The sequence below is a fragment of the Bubalus bubalis genome, chromosome 14 (genome assembly GCF_019923935.1).
Source record: "Bubalus bubalis isolate 160015118507 breed Murrah chromosome 14, NDDB_SH_1, whole genome shotgun sequence".
Lineage (NCBI taxonomy): Eukaryota > Metazoa > Chordata > Mammalia > Artiodactyla > Bovidae > Bubalus > Bubalus bubalis.
The window spans coordinates 71944191-71960557 of record NC_059170.1 but is presented as its reverse complement, the minus strand read 5'-3'; the positions used below and the strand labels follow the sequence as shown (position 1 = coordinate 71960557).

Here is a 16367-nt window from a genome sequence, read left to right as displayed (position 1 = left end):
AACAAGGACTAGGTTTCCCGAGAGGGGAACGGAAAGCCTCGTCTCAGGAGGAGCTGGGGGTGTGCTGGCTGGGGCGTCTGTTTTCAGCACGTCGTGAGGTGTGTCCGTTACGACGACTTCCTGTCCTAAGGAGTGGCATCACCTGTGTCGTAGGCCTGGTTAAGGGGATTGCTGGGTTCTGTTTGAACTAAGCTCATTTTCACAACATGGCGGGTCCTTAAAAAGTTATCTGCAAAGAGGCTTGGGATGAAGACCACGCTAAGTGATGTAAAGCCAAAGACGGCAGTGCAGGGGCCTTACCCCTCGTCCCAGCTCCTTGTCACTTTATCATCAGGCTGAAAATGATCATCTCATTAGTTATGGTAGGAAGCTGGCTAAATCAGGTGTATCAAAAACACTGTTGTAAATTCTGGACATACATCCCCTGTTCTCAACCATGAACCTTACCTTATGTACACCCTGTGGCATCCATCTTACACGGCGTCTTTGTGAGGGCTTTTTTTTTTTTTTAGCTATAAGCTACTAAAACCAGAAACTGAAACTAATCATCTGAACGCAGAGTTCCTAAGAACAGCAATGAGAGATAACAAAATCATCCTAAAGGATCAGTGCAAAGAAATAGAGGAAAACAATAGAATGGGAAAGACTAGAGATCTCTTTAAGAAAATTAGAGATACCAAGGGAACATTTCATGCAAAGATGGGCACAATAAAGGGCAGAAATGGTATGGACCTAACAGAAGCAGAAGACATTAAGAAGAGGTGGCAAGAATACACAGAAAAACTGTATAAAAAAGAGCTTCACGACCCAGATAACCATGCTGGGGTGATCATTCACCTAGAGCCAGACATCCTGGAATGTGAAGTCAAGTGGGCCTTAGGAAGCATCACTACAAACAAAGCTAGTGGAGGTGATGGAATTTCCATTGAGCTATTTCAAATCCTGAAAGATGCTGCTGTGAAAGTGCTGCACTCAATATGCCACCAAATTTGGAAAATTCAGCAGTGGCCACAGGACTGGAAAAGGTCAGTTTTCATTCTAATCCCAAAGAAAGGCAATGCAAAGAATGTTCAAACTACCGCACAATTGCACTCATCTCACATGCTAGTAAAGTAATGCTCAAAATTCTCCAAGCCAGGCTTCAGCAATACATGAACCGTGAACTTCCAGATGTTCAAGCTGGTTTTAGAAAAGACAAAGGAACCAGAGATCAAATTGCCAACATCCACTGGATCATCGAAAAAGCAAGAGAGTTCCAGAATAACATCTATTTCTGCTTTACTGCGTATGCCAACGCCTTTGACTGTGTGGATCTCAACAAACTGTGGAAAATTCTCCAAGAGATGGGAATACCAAACCACCTGACCTACCTCCTGAGAAATCTGTATGCAGGTCAAGAAGCAATAGTTAGAACCAGGCATGGAACAGTGGAACAACATGGTTCCAAATTGGGAAAGGAGTACGTCAAGGCTGTATATTGTCACCTTGCTTATTTAATTTACATGCAGAGTATATCATGCAAAATGCCAGACTGGATGAAGAACAAGCTGGAATCAAGATTGCAGGGAGAATATCAATAACCTCAGATATGGAGATGACACCACCCTTATGGCAGAAATTGAAGAAGAACTAAAGAGTCTCTTGATGAAAGTGAAAGAGAAGAGTGAAAAAATTGGCTTAAAACTCAACATTCAAAAAACTAAGATCATGGCATCTGGTCCCATCACTTCATGGCAAATAGATGGGGAACAATGGAAAGAGTGATGGACTTTATATTTTTGGGCTCCAAAATCACTGCAGGTGGTGACTGCAGCCATGAAACTATAAGACGCTTGCTTCTTGGAAGAAAAGCTATGACTAACCTAGACAGCATATTAAAAAGCAGAGACATGACTTTATTGACAAAGGTCTGTCTGGTCAAAGCTATGGTTTTTCCATTAGTCATGCACAGATGTGAGAGTTGGACCATAAAGAAAGCTGAGAGCCGAAGAATTGATGCTTTTGAACTGTGGTGTTGGAGAAGACTCTTGAGAGTCCCTTGGACTGCAAGGAGATCCAACCAGTCAATCCTAAAGGAGATCAACCCTGAATATTCATTGGAAGGACTAATGCTGAAGCTGAAACTCTAATACTTTGGCCACCTGATGTGAAGAACTGACTCATTAGAAAAGACCCTGATGATGGGAAAGACTGAAGGCAGGAGCAGAAGGGGATGACAGAGGATGAGATGTTTGGATGGCATCACCGACTCGATGGGCATGGGTTTGAGCAAGCTCTGACAGATGGTGATGGACAGGGAAGCCTGGTGTGCTGCAGTCCATGGGGTTGCAAAAGAGTAGGACACAACTGAGCGACTGAACTGAACCAGTATTTTGAGTGCCTATCACAAAGTACTAAGCCAAGATTTTAAAAATTATTGAGCCTCATGATTTTAGTAGAGCATAAAATGTACTACGAACAGTCATAGTTATTTAAGACTATTTCATCTTAAGTTCAGCCAATTCCTTTTCCTGCATGTTTTAGAACATACACTGTACTGTTGCTGCTGCTGTTGCTAAGTCGCTTCAGTCATGTCCGACTCTGTGCGACCCCACAGACAGCAGCCCCCTAGACTAGCTGGTGATAATGTATAATAAATACACATAAGCTGGCGATGCATTTTTAACTGATGAAGGATGATCTAAAAGTGAAAATGTAATTATGCAGTGGCTGTTGGGTGGTCCTGGAGCAGAAAACCAGGTCAAAAGGCATCACCGGGGTCCAACCAGAGGTGCTGAGGTCCTGGACAGGGATTTGCTGCTGAATTTGTTTTGCCCCAGATGGGGAGGGACTGGAGAAGCTCATATTTCATTCACAAAGGTATTCACTCTGAGCATCAAAAAAGAATCAAGGTGTGGGGGGCGGGGCGGGGGGAATCTTAATTCACAAGACTGGGGAAGGATGAGAATAGATGTGTGAAGTCCTGAGGTCTAGAGGGTCTTGGCATTTGGATTTGGGAGGGTCAAGAAAGAACAGAGAGAACAGGTTTGGGACCTGCTATGTTTGAATGGCCTGTGCCAGTTAGTTGGAGATCTCAGCAGGGAAACAGACATACGGGCCTGGACAAGAAGTCTGGGCATGTCTGCACTGATTCGAAATCACAGTCATACATACAGCTGCTGGTCATGGAGAATGTATGGGAGGAAAAGGGACCAGGAGTGGAGCTGTGTGAAGACAAGCATGATTGAAGGTGAGAGAATGAGACTGAAGTTGCAGAGAGAAGCCAGTCTCAGAGGCTAAATTCTGGAAGATGCCAAAGAAAAGAGATTGAAAATGAAGGGCTGCCCAAGATAGGGCGTGGCATAAGACAGGGCAGTTAAAGCCATAGTCTGCTCACAAGAGGCCAAGGTCACATTTAAAAAAGGTGCAGTCAAAACTAAATAAATACGTGCAGGGCGGAGTCTCCTGTTTCCCAGACTGAAGATGCTGCTGTTACTTTGGCAATGACAGGGATCTGTCGCTAAATTTGTTTTGCCCTGGAGACCAGAGGCCCATCACTGTCTATCAAACAACCACTCAGTACTCACACACTTTTCAACAATTCTTCATTCACTCTTTGAAAAGGTATCTATTAGCACCTTAATGTGCCAAGCCTTGTGCTCCATCCTTGGATATAAAAGTGGGTAAGAATACACTGATCCACACAAGTGACAAGACGAGAAAACAGAACCGTATACACCTGTACCAACATCACTGCCCTGGTTTTGCTATTGTACCCTAGCTATTGAAGATAGTATTGGTGGGGGAGATGGTGAAGGGTAGATATGGGTGATGTTTCTTTACTATTTTTGGAAACTTCTTGTGAATTTGTAATTGTTCCAAAATAAAGTGTCTAAAAAGTGAATAAGCAGCGGTCCTGGAACTTCCCTGGTAGTCCAGAGGCTGAGACTCCCCACTCCCAATGCAGGGCACCTAGGTTCAATCCCTGGTTGGGGAACTAGATCCCACATGCTGCAACTAAAAAAAAAAAAAAAAAAAAAAGATCCTGCATGCTTCAACTAAGATGCGGTGCAGCCAAATAAATACTTTTTAAAAAGAAAGAAACGGCCGCTGGCATTAGAGCAACCATCCAATAGTGCAGAGAGATTCAAAGACAGAAAAGCCACGATGACAAATGTATGGTGCTAGAAAGGACCACATGGCAAGGGGGTGTCTCGCTCATCTGCCCGCGTGGGCAGCTAGCACGGAATCCAGAACTGGGAGGGCAGGCAGTGGGCAGAGCAGGATTGAAGGATGCCTTCTGAGCAAACGCTGCACTTCCAGGGGCTCAGAATACACGAGCAATGGCTTGTTTCTTTTTTAAGCGTTCATAGGCTCTCCCATGTGGCAAAACAGCACAAGATGGAAGTATTCTCATTTTCCACGAGCATGTGGGGCTCTCCAGGCTCACACGGCACACAGCCTGGTAACCACAACTTGGGCGTTTCTGGTCCCAAATGAAGCCACTGAACGTAGGCGGATGCCCATGAGCCTGTTCAGGGTCCACCTGGCTCTCCTCCAGCGGCTGCTTTCGGTTGCTCTGAGCAGGGTAGATATACTTTAAGGCTGGGGTGGGGGGAGCCAGGACAGGAGGGACCTGCTGGGTCCTTCACGCTTGGCGAGATGCTGCGGTCAGGGCTGGTACCACCCGCCAGGAGACACTGGCAGCGCCTGCGTGCAGCTGAGTTTGTCAAGTATTTGGATTAACAGACACACCTCCTGCACCAAAGCACTTTGAAGTCTTTTGGTTTTTCCGGGGAGGCAGAAGCAGCAGCGCTGGCCTGGGGCGTGCTGAGCTGGGGAGGGGCCGGGGTGCACCCTACCTCTGGCGCGATGTAGTCTGGGGTCCCGCAGAAGGTGTTGGTCCTGGCGTCTCCCAGCATGTTCTCCTTGCACATCCCGAAGTCTGCGATTTTGATGTGTCCATCTTTGTCTAAGAGGATGTTATCCAGCTTCAGGTCCCTGAAAAACGAAGCAGGTTCTCACTTTAATAAGGCAGTTTTGGTGACATGGGGTTGCTGTGTAAGACGGGACACAGTGGCCTCTGTGTCCCATCAGGGTTTTCAAATCAAGATGGCAGAGCAGGACATGCGTGCGTCTTCTCCCAGCACAGCTGGAAAGGCCACCCGTGGGTGCTTTGCTGGTCCTCCTCTCTCCTTTCAACCCTTCATCCAAGGCACAGCTCAGGGGCTCACTGCTTCTCCTCCATGGTGTTTCCTCCGTGACCAGCATCTCTGCCCAGGACTCGATCTATTATAGCCCTGTGCAGGCAGGTAAGCTATTTCTGGGCCCAGCTCTGACAGGCTTCTCTGGTGGCTCAGACGGTAAAGTGTCTGCCTGCAATGCAGGAGACCCGGGTTCAATCCCTGGGTTGGGAAGATCCCCTGGAGAAGGGAATGGCAACCCACTCCAGTATTCTTGCCTGGAAAATCCCATGGACAGAGGAGCCTGGTAGGCTACAGTCCAGAGTCGGACACGACTAAGTGACTTCTCTTTCTTTCACTCTGACAGAATCCTGTATCTTCTACGCCCAGTGCAGTGCCTGGCCCATCTCAAGAGCTCCATCCGTATTTCTTGTTTGAATGGCTGAGCAGGTGCCAAGATGGGGATGTGTAAAGGTCATGTGTCATCTCTGCAAAGCAGCACCCCTCAATATTAAGAGGGGCCTTCCAGAAATGAAGCCTGGTGTGTCTGGGGTCGGGTGGTATTTAGTATTATACAACACATACACGCGTTCACTTCTATGCAGATAGGGGAGCAGATAAGCCTGACTCATCAAGGAAAAGGCTGGCTGCTACCCATTTCCCTTTCTCACTTATTAAGGAGTAGTTGTTACTCAGTCGCTCAGTTGTCTTTGACTCGTTGCAACTCCATGGACCATATAGCCTGCCAGGCTCCTCTGTCCATGGGATTCTCCAGGCAAGAATACTGGAGTGGGTTGCCATTTCCTTCTCCAGGGGATCTCCCCAACCCAGGGATCAAACCCACATCTCCTGCATTGGCAGGAGGATTCTTTACCACTGAGCCACCTGGGAAGCCCATTCATTCGGTGAGGCCTAGCTTCTGCTTAAGCAAGAGTTTGAGGTTTTACATTGCTTGTAATCAGTATCCACATTCTAAAGTTCCCATCGCTATTTCTCTCTCTTAAACTCTAGGCTTCAAGAGGGTGGAAATACGTATTGTTACTCGCTGTACAGCAATGCTGTGACAAGAGTGTGGCGTGTGGCGATCGTTCCATAAATATTTGTTGAATGAATTCATCACGAGCCGGTGACTACCTCACCACTTGATCACCTGCTGCAATGAAGTCCTGAGTAATGGTTCCCTTTCAGTGCTTTCTCACCTTGTGTGAGCGGACCAGCCGGGGACAGAGAGCAGGGGATACAGTCCTGTTCTGGTGGACAGATGCTGCTAGCAGCTGAACCCAGAACTGACGTCTTACATCTGGACCAGCGTGCTAACCTCAGGCACCAAGGCCTCATGGACAGTCGGTCTGACCAGAGGCGTGGATGCTCCCACAGTATAGGAATGTGTATCTCACATTCATATCAGTATCAGTTCTGTTTCTCCCATCCTAACTCAAATGCCATCACGCCCTCATTAATGAGGACTACACACTTCCGATATGTCTGTCTTCTCCTTAGGCAGGCCTTCGGCTTTGTTCCTTCGTTGTAATTTAACCCACTTTCACCGTGATGTCTTGCCTGTATTTAGACTTGAGGGAAATGTCAAGTTAGAGTCTAGTGAAAAAGAAAACTTTTTTCTCCCACCCACGATCACAGACCTCTAACATTCTGCCTTGGACCACAGGCTGAACATGTCTGTCTGAGAGTCTCCCTCGGGCACTCTTCATTAGTATCTTATTCCCTTGGACTTTCTAAGAGTTTGCTGTTCGTGTCTTTTCATGCCCTTATATTTTACCTTCAAAAAAAAAACCCAAACCCCAAACAAAGTACAAACCCAGAAAGTGACTTCCTCAGGTATCCAGAGGCTGGACTTCTATAGCTTCATTATCCACCACGATGCTTAACAGAGGCTGTGAATTCAGTGGGTGCTCCGTCCAAGTTACCAGGTGTAGTGGGTTTAAGGTGCCCCACACCCCACCAACGATGTTTCTATCCTAACCCCCAGGATCTTATGAATGAGATCTTATTTGGAAAGAGAGTATTTGCAGATGTAATCAAGTGAAGGATCTTGAAATGATATCATCTTCGATTATCTGTTGTTGCTCAGTCGCTTAGTCGTGTCTGACTCGTTGTGATCCCATGAACTGTAGCCTACCAGGCTCCTCTGTCAGTGGGATTTTCCATGCAAGAATACTAGAGTGGGTAGAATACTAGAAGGGTAGATTCCCTTCTCCAGGGAATCTTCCTGACCCAGGGATAGAACCCATGTCTCCGCATTGGCAGGAGACCAGTGAGCCACCAGGGAAGCCCTGGTTTATCTGCTGCTGCTGCTGCTAAGTCACTTCAATTGTGTCCGACTCTGTGCGACCCCAGAGACGGCAGCCCACCAGGCTCCCCTGTCCCTGGGATTCTCCAGACAAGAACACTGGAGTGGGTTGCCATTTCCTTCTCCAATGCATGAAAGTGAAAAGTAAAAGTGAAGTCGCTTAGTCGTGTCTGACTCATCATGACCCCATGATGGCAGCCCACCAGGCTCCCCCGTCTCTGGGATTCTCCAGGCAAGAACACTGGAGTGGGTTGCCGTTTCCTTCTCCAATGCAGGAAAATGAAAAGTGAAAGTGAAGTCGCTCAGGCGTGTCCGACTCTTCACGACCCCATGGACTGCAGCCCACCAGGCTCCTCCATCCATGGGATTTTCCAGGCAAGAGTACTGAAGTGGGGTGCCATGAGTGGTCCCTAAATCCAATATCATGTGTCCATGTGAGAGGCATACAGGGAAGAGACACAGGGAGAGGCGAAGGCTGAGGGACGATGGGAGGGACACCCCAAGCCCGGGAACACCTGGAGCCACCAGAAACTGGGAAAGGCCAGGAGGACCCTCCCCAAGAGCTCACAAAGGAAGTGTGGCCCCGTGGACACCTTGATTCTGGACCTCGGGACTCCACAGCTGGGAGGGGATAAACTCCGTTGGCTGAAGTCATCAAATTTGTGCTAAATCTTATGGCAACCCTTTGAAGCTAATCATCAGTGGACAGAAAAAGGACTAATAGAATCTCCTTGTTAACTCAGGGGCCCAGGGAATGTCAGTGAGTAAGGTTACAAGGCACCTTGTAGGCTGAAAATTTTCTGAAGGCCAATCTCAGTGGCCGTGTACCTGCTGGGTGATGTCCCTCAGTTCAAATTATTCAATGACTTCCCACAATCCTATGATTACACTGCTAAATAAACATAGTGTTCTTTCTTAGAGGCGCATAAGGCACCTCAGAAAACATGATTTCCCAAACAATTTATGATATTAAAGACACTTATGGACCCTCATTGTCTTTTTGTCTTGTAATCTACAAGAGATGAAGAGATAGAATGTGGAGAAGCAGCCAGCACTGGGGCATGTGGGGTTTGGTGGCACAAGGTCCCTTTCAGCTCTAAGATCTCTCTCCTCTTTGATCTTCTTAGTTTTTCCTCCCTCTTTTCCTATCCATCCATCCCACACAATCTAGAGGGCCTCAGTAGAGGTATACTTTGGGGATATTGCAGGCATTTCATATAGAAGGAGAAAAACAAACCATGGAATCTGATCAGGGTTTTCACCATCATGGTGATCAGATCTCAATTTCCTGAAGATTAAAGAATCACATCAGATTTTTAACCTATCATTTTGTAGACAGACCCCCAACCAATACAAAAGTATATCCAAAGGGTGTCAGAGAGACTGCTTAAGAAAAATGAGTGTGGAAACCTCCCCCGAGTCATCTGGTTCGGCAGGTCTAAACAGGGTGCCCACACTTGGCTGCACCCTCTGGAAGTAGAGAGGTCTCCCCAGGCGGAGTTTCAGTCTACTCTGTAAGCACTGGTACGGACCATCCCGGATGGAATGCTTCTGGAGCACATTATACACAGTTTGCTGTCTTCAGCAATTTATGCAGAGCATCACTTGGCCTTTCCTAATGACTTGGGGGCCTTCCCGAGCAATGGTCACAGAAAAGCAGGTGACCCCATTCTCCTGGGCCGTGAGCTTGTCCTGCCTTCCCCCTTTATGCCGGGTCCTCAGCTGTCTCTTCTCACTGTGGCCACTGTGCAGGCCTCCAGCTGCTCAGCCGGCATCCTGTCTAGCTCCTTTCTTTTATAAAAAAATTATCCCCCCACCTCTAATCTGCAGTGAGTTGGAAACTTGGTAACTAAGCCTTTGAAGATTTATATGTTAAATGAGTTCAAGTGTGCCTTGAGAAATGGACACTGAAGTACATTAGCTTTTATCTAAGACGGTTGTGAGATGATGGTGTACAGTAAGTTCTGGATGGATATCCGCTCAAGAAAGAGGGGACACGTGGTGTCCTGGGTACAGTGACGGGGTGTAGACATGTAGGTTTTCACAGGCGTGTTTGAGTGTTCAAGGAAGGACTTCCCTCTTTCCTCACCCAGCAGGACACTCAATATGCAGATACAGCCAAGAAGGAATAGGAGACAGAAAACAATAGTAAGATGCCAGAGAGAAAGTAACGGGAGGAAATGAGACAAAGGGAGGCGAGAGGGACAAGAAAAGGAAAGAAAGGACAGAATGAGGTCACAGCCCCTTGGCTTTGAGATGGGAATTTCCTCCTTGGTTGGTAAATCAGTATCCGTGATCACTCTGGGCAGGAAGCCTGAGTGTGGAACTTTGCGCCACTAAAGGACACTGACCACTGCCCGTCACCTGAGCACGATGATTAAACCCCTGGAGCAGGGAATCCTGATATCCCAGGGCTTGTTCCCAAAGAGCCAGCTTACCTGTAGACAATTCCTTTGGAATGAAGGAACTGCAGCCCAAGGATGATTTCGGCAGCGTAGAACCTGAGCGAAGGAAAATCGAGGTTCCACATGAAATGTTTAGTGGGAAAAAGGTTCCCCTTTAGATAGAGTGAGCGTGTGGTGTTCTGCTAAATGCACATGCGGATGTACATGCGGAATTTTGTTTAATCCTAACAAAAGGAAGACTGCATCCATTCTATTCGCCCAACTTCAGCCCTGAGAGAATGAAACAGAGCTGGTATCTAGCGCTTCTTCTTATACTGTGAACTAGAATGCTTGAATTATCATTTTGGCGGGTTCTGAGAACATACAAAGACACTAAGTGTAATAATAATGTAATAATTTTCCCTTTTATTTTAAAATCTACCTGGACCCCAGATTCCACATGGACCTGACTTGCTCACATGTAAAAGATGCAGTTGGAGAAGAGGAACGCATACAGGTAGACCTCTTTGATCTCGCAGGTTCAGTTCTAGACCACTGCAGTAAAGCAGGTCTTTTTTTTGGGGGGGGAGGGGTTGGTTTTCCTGTGCATACAAAAGTTCCATTGACACTATACTAGTCTATGAGGTATGCAACAGTCTAAAAAATGCACATGCCTTAATTAAAAATACTTGCTGTGAAGTATACTTCAATAAAAATAAATGAAAAATACAGCTAAAAGATGCTAACCATCATCTGACAATGTAGAGTTGCCACAAACCTGCATTTATTGAAAAAAAAAATGGGTATCTGCAAAGCATGATAAAATGAAGTACAATAAAAGGAGATATGCGTGTGTTAGGGGGTGATCCTGTGCTCTCCACCTTCAAAGATGAGTGACTCAAAGGAGGTGAGTTTAACCATCACTAGTTGGATTAGATAAAAGGGAGAACTTCCCGCAAGTGTGGTCCGCTGGATCTTGGAGAGGAATGCAGGAATCCCTTCCTGGGAGGCAGTGAGGAAAGACAGACAGCGTGTGTCTGTGATGCCTCCCACACTTAACAGACCTGGAGGGGATCGGGAGAACCCTTTATAGCAGATTGTAGCAGTGCCCAGAGATTTTTGTGCTGCAGAAATCCCATAAAATTATCCCATGACAGGTCCTCAAGACAAGATCAGCGGCGAGCTACCTACTGGATGTGACAAGACGGACGTTTCAGCCGCAGTTTCTGCAGAAGCTGCTGGAAGACTCTGTCTTTCAATGCAGCTTGACATGAACCACTCTGAGTGTTTGTTAGGAGTGAGTGAGAGATTCTTGAGCATACAGCGAAGAAGGCTAGTGTGTACCCACACTTTTAGGTGGGCCCAGGGGCACAGTTTTTGAAGGTCTCAGGGGTTGATGACTCAGGAAAGAGGACCCGAGGGAGGCAGGATGGAGAGGGTTCTGTGAGCTCTGCTCCAGTCCACCTAGTAAACCCACCTTGCTTGATTTTTCCTGCATCCAGGTGCGTGCGTGCATTCAGTTGCTCAGTGGTGTCTGACTCTGCGACCTCGTGGATGGTAGCCCACCAGGCTCCCCTGTCCTTGGTATTTTCCAGACAAGAAAACTGGAGTGGGTTGCCGTTTCCTACTCCAGGGGATCTTCCTGACCTAGGGATCAAACCTGAGTCTCTTGCATCTCCTGCATCGGCAGGTGGATTCTTCACTACCTGAGCCACCTGGGAAGCCAGCATCTAGGGTGGCTTGACGCCAAAGAAGGTGGAGATTTATTCTTGAGAGAAGGCAAATGTCTCTTCCTGTTCTCCAGTTCTCCTGCCCCCAGAGCTGAATGCTTGATGGTTTACTCTGAGCTTCCCTTGAAAGGCCCCTGTGGACATCCGCCCCATGACCCCTCTTCCATTTGACTTCCATTCAAGGGGCAAATCTTGTTTCTAGGTTCAGGAGACTTAGAAGGCTGATGAATTGGGGTGGTTCCTTAAACATACTTGATCTCGAGTCAGAAAAATGAAATAAAACTAACTGAATGGAAGCTTTGGGAGCTGGGAAAACAGGTGCTTCATTGGATGTGTTTCTGGGGTCACCTCGCCCTGGAGTTTAGGTCCACTGAGTAAAGCATGTGGGAAAAAGCAAGGTGCGGGCACAGTGGACCCCAGTCCCCGAGCAGACAAAGAGGACCCCCAACCCTACAAAGGGCTCTTACGTGGCTCTGCAGAGGTCGAACTTGTGGCAGCTCTGGATGTGGTACATTAAGTCTCCTCCGTTGAGATACTCCATCACAAAAAAGAGGTTCTCCTGCAGAAAGACACGACAATCCCACTGTGAGCTTCTTTAAGACAAGGACTATTTTTTTATTGGGGTGGAGCTGCTTTACAACAATGTGTTTCACACGGTTTCTGCTGTAGAACAACGTGAATCAGCTGCATGTATACCTATATCCCCTCCCCCTGGGACCTACCCACATCCCATCCCTCTAGGTCATCACCGAGCACCAAGCTGAGCTCCCTGTGCCATACAGCAGCTTCCCACTATCTATTCTACACATCGCAGTGTATACATATCAGACCCAATCTCCCAATTCATCCCAACCTCCTCTTCCTCCCTGTGTCCATATGTCCATTCCCTACGTCTGTGTCTCTGTTTCTGCCTTGCAAAGAGGTTCATCAGTACTATTTTTCTAGATTCCACATATATGCATTCATATACGATACTTGTTTTTCTCTTTCTGGCTTACTTTTCAAAGGAATGAGTTTCATTATTTCAGAGGAACCAATTCTGTCTTGAAATCGCTTACAAAAAGGCTGGCAAGATAATTTAGTTGATCTGTAGCATTTCTGAACCCCAAGAAGTCTGGGAAGTTGGGGGTGGTGGTGAGTGTGATGTTGGATGCCTGAATGCGCTGATGCAGTGGAGCAGACAGGGCACAACATGAGGGAGGGGCCACCTGGACTTGCCCACCTGACCGTGGGATGGTCTCGGGCTCTTCAATGCGTGCTGACTGCCTACCTACTCAAGCTGACAAGCGTGTAGGATAGTAAAAGTGGGGCTTCCCTGGTGGCTCAGACAGTAAAGAATCTGCCTGCCAATGCAGGAGACATGGGCTCCATCCCTGACTCGGGAAGCTCCCCTAGAGGAGGAAATGGCAACCCACTCCAGTACTCTTGTCTGGGAAACCCCATGGACAAAGCAGCCTTTTGGGCTACAGTCCATGGAGTTGCAGAGTCGGACACAACTTAGCAAATGAACACGCACGCACGAGCACCCTGATTTTGAGAGTCCTCATGAACCACAGAATTAGTAATCTATTCGGTGTGGAGATGGCTGGCATGTCTGCATATAAATTTGCACCTGTGAATCTGACCTGGGTGATTTTTAATTTTTTAAACAGAATTAACTACCATGACGCCCGCAAGAAGGTCACAAAGTAGAGGTGAGAGGTTTAAGTCGTCTACTGTTTATGCCAATGGAGCTCGGCCTGGGGGCAAATACCTCCGTGCACCCCATCCTTAACATCTAAGTCAATGCCACCATGAGCCAAGGGCTGAGAAGCAGAATGGGTTAGGACGGAGTGGGCTGGCACGATTCTGAGCTTGAGAAGAGTGCAGGTGAATCACTTTTCGATTGGCCTTTGTACTTTGTTTCTGAATCGTGTCTTTTGTTTTCTTATAAAGAACTCAAGCAGGCCTGCTCAGAGTGTATTATTTCTGATTTCAGAAGAGAGTCCAAACAAAGAATTAGAATTCAGTAACCTCTAAGATTTGCCCCCGAGTCCGAGCATTCGGCGAGTCTTTCATTTTGCCTACTTAGCTGGCAAAACCATACCGTTTTGTCAAGTAGCTCCATGCAGTGAATTTTACGAGAGGAAGGTTGCCTTAGGATGCTCCCTCCAGCAGGGGTGTGGCTGAGGTTCTTATTCATGACACAAGAAAACATTGAGCATCTTTCCATCCGATCAGTGAAGTCAGTTTTATTTTTTATTTAAAATCTTTTTTTTGGCTGTGATGCACCACTTGTGGGATTTCAGTTCCCTAACCGGGAACTGAATCTGGGCCGTCAGCAGTGAGAATGCAGAGTTCTAACCGCTGGACTGTCAGGAAGTCCCTGAAGTCAGGTCTCACTGGGGTTTGCCAGTACCCTGATTATGGACACTAAAAGAAGCGATACAGTGAAGAACCTCTGGCTAACAAGAAAGCATTTGATACATCATTCAATAATGTTTATCTTTCAGCTCCCCAGTTTGCAAATATATCTATGGAATACATGCTGTTCTGTGCCTGGCCCACAAAACCAAGCGAGTCGGAGTTGGTTTCTGCTTTGCTGTGGTTCTCTGACAATTGAAGGCAATAATTAATGCTGGTATGCTGGCAAAGACTGAAGGCATGAGGAGAAGGGGACAACGGAGGATGGCATCACTGACTCAATGGACAATGAGACTGAGCAAGCTCCGGGAGATGGTGAGGAACAGGGAAGCCTGGTGTGCTGCAGTCCATGGGGTCACAAAGAGCGGGGCATGACTGAGCAACTAAACAGCAACATGCTGTGAACAGGCTCAGGGGTAAAGAATCCTCCTGCAGTGCATTTCTGGTAGAGTGCATATTCTTGTAGAGTCATTTATTTTTTAAACTTTTTATTAGAGTATAGTTGATTTACCATGTTGTAAAGCAACAATGTTAGTTTCTACTGTATAGCAAAGTGTAAAGTCAGTTAAATACTGAGTACTTTCAAAACTTCAGAACAGCAAAGGATTCTGTGTGTTTGTGTGCAAAGTACTGTATTTTCCAGAGCATCTACAAAGATCTTTCACCACTTGGCTGATGGGATGTATTTTGTTCTCCTGTGTTTTGGGTTGACTAAAAAAGTTCATTCAAGTTGACATAAAATGTTATGGAAAAACCCAAATGAATTTTTTGCCCAACACAATACACATAAAAATATGAGAGACCGATTTAGGGGGCCTCTAACATCTAAATTCCTTTGTATTCATCTTCTTTGTGAAATATTTATATAAAATTTAGCTGTAAAGGCACTTTATACTAGTAGAAAGGAGGAAGGCTGGTCACAGCTATATACAGGAATAGAAGTACTTAGACACTTCACTAATCTAAGAATTGGGGAAAAAATTATTTTTCACGTGAGAGGTATGTATTCATCTCAGTGGTTTTCAAAGCCAAATCCTTGAAATCATTAAGGTCTAAATTTAATCTAGATGTTGCACTTGAATCTCCACTTTGGTGGATCCCACCCTTGTTACTTACTCTGTTGATGCCCTGAGTATGGACGAGAGTGAGAGTGGAGGCGAGTCCCCTTCAAAGGGCTGACTACCTCTGCAAGATTTACAATTTTACTTCTACTTAATGTCCGCCCAAAAGCAAAGTTTTGGTTTGGAATTACAGACTGAGCAAGTTGCTTCCTGGACATCCGCATCTCTGGGGTGGGGAGGAACAGCATGGAGCCGGGGTCAGGGCTGCCCACACCAGGAGCTCACAGAACCAGTGAGTGACCCAGCCCAGGGCGGAGCTCGCATCACCGAGGCACACGGGCTCAGCACCTCGGCAGGGAGCACCCAGAGCCCCTGTTGCTCCACGAGCACGCCCGCGTAAGGGTGGTCAGGAGAACACTCAGTGTCGTAGGTATGCTTGTAATTTAGAAGACTGGAGTCGAACTTAATTTATTCCTTAGTTGTTTACCGAGACATAAGCTAAAACATCCTAGGAAACAGGTTTATTTCCTTTTTTCAAAAAGAATAAGCCATCAAAGAAACCCAAAGATAATCATGTGTACTTCTGATACCTAAATGTTGGGTGGGTATGTGTGTGAAGGAGGCAGGGCTCCCTGCAGGCTGGCAGACTCATTCATTACGTATGGCCTATTTATATTTCTACTGTAAGTTCTAATTAGTAAAGCTCACTGCCTTCCATAGATTCATTAAAACGTATCAGAAATAAAGTGCCCAAGTTTCTAGAGGCTTGTACCTGCACCAGAACTTGGGCTCAGTTCGTATTTTCTGGCTTAATTGTCCCACAGGGTCATCTTGTAGTAACTAACAAACTCTCTCCTTCTGTAACATGTGCTAGCAGGGATTCAGTTCATGAATTTTAAAATTGTTTTCCCTGATATGACTGGGTCTCTATTAAGAGGAAATAGTATAGTGAGGCTGATGGACTTTGCTCCCAAACTGCTGCCCTGCTTGACAGCTGTGTGACCTCTGGTGTCTTTGTGCCTCTGCAGGGGTGACCTCGATTTCCTTGTTTGTAAAATGGGTGATAATAGTGTCTACTTTAGAAGGTTGCTATGAAGAATAAATGATCTAAAATACATATCATGCCTCAGTTCAATTCAGTTCAGTCACTCAGTCATGTCCAACTCTTTGCGACCCCATGAATCGCAGCATGCCAGGCCTCCCTGTCCATCATCAACTCCCGGAATTCACCCAGACTCACGTCCATCGAGTCAGTGATGCCATCCAGCCATCTCATCCTCTGTCGTCCCCTTCTCCTCCTGCCCCCAATCCCTCCCAGC

At 46.6% G+C, this 16367-nt stretch overlaps 1 protein-coding gene and 1 long non-coding RNA gene across 11 annotated transcripts in view; one reads left to right on the top strand and one right to left on the bottom strand.

Moving 5' to 3' along the window:
• The window catches only part of PRKCQ (protein kinase C theta), a 188195-nt gene that overhangs the window by 16609 nt on the left and 155219 nt on the right, over positions 1-16367 (bottom strand). For all 7 annotated transcript variants that reach the window (XM_045162727.1, XM_044928258.2, XM_044928259.2 and 4 more), the window contains 3 exons: positions 12052-12143; positions 9909-9971; positions 4842-4980 (listed from right to left, as the gene is read on the bottom strand). In XM_045162727.1, the coding sequence (XP_045018662.1) occupies positions 4842-4980; positions 9909-9971; positions 12052-12143 (294 nt within the window). The remainder of the gene's footprint in view (positions 1-4841; positions 4981-9908; positions 9972-12051; positions 12144-16367) is intronic.
• Positions 1-16367, top strand: part of LOC123464905 — a 29953-nt gene that overhangs the window by 7597 nt on the left and 5989 nt on the right. For 2 of the 4 annotated variants that reach the window (XR_006639998.1, XR_006639999.1), the window contains exons 2-4: positions 10308-10371; positions 11012-11151; positions 14077-14302. This is a non-coding gene — a long non-coding RNA (uncharacterized LOC123464905). Of the gene's footprint in view, positions 1-10307; positions 10372-11011; positions 11152-13236; positions 13279-14076; positions 14303-16367 lie in introns of all 4 variants that reach the window. The other 2 variants (XR_006640001.1, XR_006640000.1) reach the window with 2 other exon arrangements.